The sequence below is a fragment of the Eimeria mitis genome, genomic scaffold (assembly GCF_000499745.2).
Source record: "Eimeria mitis Houghton genomic scaffold, Emh_scaff5583, whole genome shotgun sequence".
Lineage (NCBI taxonomy): Eukaryota > Apicomplexa > Conoidasida > Eucoccidiorida > Eimeriidae > Eimeria > Eimeria mitis.
This window is the reverse complement of record NW_013573853.1, coordinates 1-2,017: the sequence shown is the minus strand read 5'-3', so window position 1 is coordinate 2,017 and position 2,017 is coordinate 1. Positions and strand designations below refer to the sequence as shown.

General features: G+C 52.0%; 1 protein-coding gene across 1 annotated transcript; it reads left to right on the top strand.

The window, feature by feature from the left end:
* Window positions 1-33: 33 nt before the first annotated feature.
* Window positions 34-1,023, top strand: EMH_0082940 (uncharacterized protein; the record flags this gene model as incomplete). Its single annotated transcript, XM_013500591.1, has 1 exon — window positions 34-1,023. The coding sequence occupies one exon, from the start codon at window positions 34-36 to the stop codon at window positions 1,021-1,023; it is 990 nt and encodes a 329-aa protein (XP_013356045.1).
* Between the last annotated feature and the right edge of the window lie 994 nt (window positions 1,024-2,017).

The window sequence follows — 2,017 nt, the reverse complement described above, 5'->3', positions numbered from 1 at the left end:
CCCCGGGGCCCCCCCCCCCCGGGGGCCCCCCACATGGGGGCCCCCCATTGGGGGCCCCCAGAGGATTTGTTGTTAGACTCTGAAAAAGAAGAAGAAGAAGCAAATGATATATTATCGTCATCATCATCACCAGCATCGTCAGAAGAAGAAAAAGAAAAAGAAAAAGAAAAAGAAAAAAAAGAAAAAGAAAAAGAAAAAGAAAAAGAAAAAAAAGAAAAAGAAAAAGAAAAGGAGACAGAAGAAGAAACAGAAGAAGAAGAAGAAGAAGAAGAAGAAGAAGAGATAGAGAGAGACCCGCGAGAGACAATGAAAATAATATATCTAAGCCCTGATGCTGCTGTGCTGCAGGAGTTGCAGCAGCAAGAGCTGCTGCAGCAGCAGCTGCAGCAGCAGCAGCAGCAGCAGCAAAGAAACAAACGAATCCTTCAAGCCTCAATAAAAACAGGAAAAATTATTGGGTTTGTTCTACTGGGCTTGCTGCTGCTGCGTGCTGGTGTAGCTGCTGCTGCAGCACTCGGTGTGCTGCAGCAGCAGCAGCAGCAGCAGCAGCAGCAGCAGCAGCAGCAGCAAGAAAGCCCCCTGCTGCCGCAGCAGGAGACAACCCCACAAGAGGAGACACAGCAGCAGCAGCAACAAGACACACAGCAGCAGCAGCAGCAGCAGCAGCAGCAGCAGCAGCAGCAGCAGCAGGAGACAGTTCTCTATCCGCAGCAGGAGACTGACTCCTCCTGGGGGGCCCCCCCCCATCAGCAGAAGCACACGGTACCCTTTTGGGGGCCCCCAGACACACCAAGCTGGGGTTCTGCTGCTGCTGCTGCAGCAGCAGCAGCAGCAGCAGATGCTGCAGCAGCAGATGTAGTGCTGTCATCACCGCAACAAGCACAAGAAGATATAGATAGAGACAGAGAAAGAGAAAAAGAAGAAAAAGAAGAAAAATACAAAGACAAAGAAAACGCAGAAACAAACCAAAAAAAACTACACACCATAGGCCCCCTCTGGGGGTCGAGTGACAGCGAAACATAAAAAAATAAATAACAACACAGCTCCTGCTGCTGCTGCTGCTGCTGCTGCTGCTGTTGCTGCTGCTGCTGCAGCAGCTGCTGCTGCTGCAGCTGCCGCTGCTGTTGCTGATCCTGCTGCTGCAGCAGCTGCTGCTGTTGCTGTTGCTGATCCTGCTGCTGCAGCAGCTGCTGCTGTTGCTGTTGCTGATCCTGCTGCTGCAGCTGATGCTGCTGCAGCTGCAGCATCAGCAGCAGCAGCTGCTGCAGCTGCTGCTGCTGCAGCAGCGTGTCTCTGTTTGTGTATCTCTATGTGCTGCAGTTGAGGTGTACATACACCGCAAGAGCAGCAAGAGAAGGTGCCTATACACCCCACGGAGACAGCTGTCTCCTTCAGGTGTACATACACCCCAGCTAAGGGAAAGGAGATGCAACCTCTGTCTCTCTCTCTTTGTATTGGGGGCCTATTCAACTGGGCTTTAGGGTTTAGGGTTTAGGGTTTAGGGTTTGGGGTTTAGGGTTTGGGGTTTAGGGTTTAGGGTTTGAGTATCTATACACCCCAAGCAGCTCACAAAACAGATAAAAAGAAGCAACACAACAGCAGCATTTTCTCTCTAGCTAGCTACCTACAGACCTTAGGGTTTAGGGTTTAGGGTCTAGGGTTTACGGTCTAGGGTTTAGGGTTTAGGGTTTAGTGTCTAGGGTTTAGGGTTTAGGGTTTGCTTCTCTCTCTCTCTCTTCTCAAGATGTAAAAAAATCAGAAATTCGCGGCTTCGTTTCCCGCTGCAGTGCAGCAGCAGCAGCAGTTTGCTGCTGCTGCTGCAGCAAACCAAACCATATACACTGAGGGGGGCCCCCTACTTGGGGGCCCCTCACGGCTGGGGGCCCCCCGGCTGGGGGGGCCCCCACAAGCAAGGATTCTCTCCTTGCTGCTCGCTGCTTTGCCCCGCTGTGCAGGCCCAGCAACAGCTAGCTGCAGCTAACTGTAGCTAGCTAGCTAGCTAGCTAGCTAGCTAGCT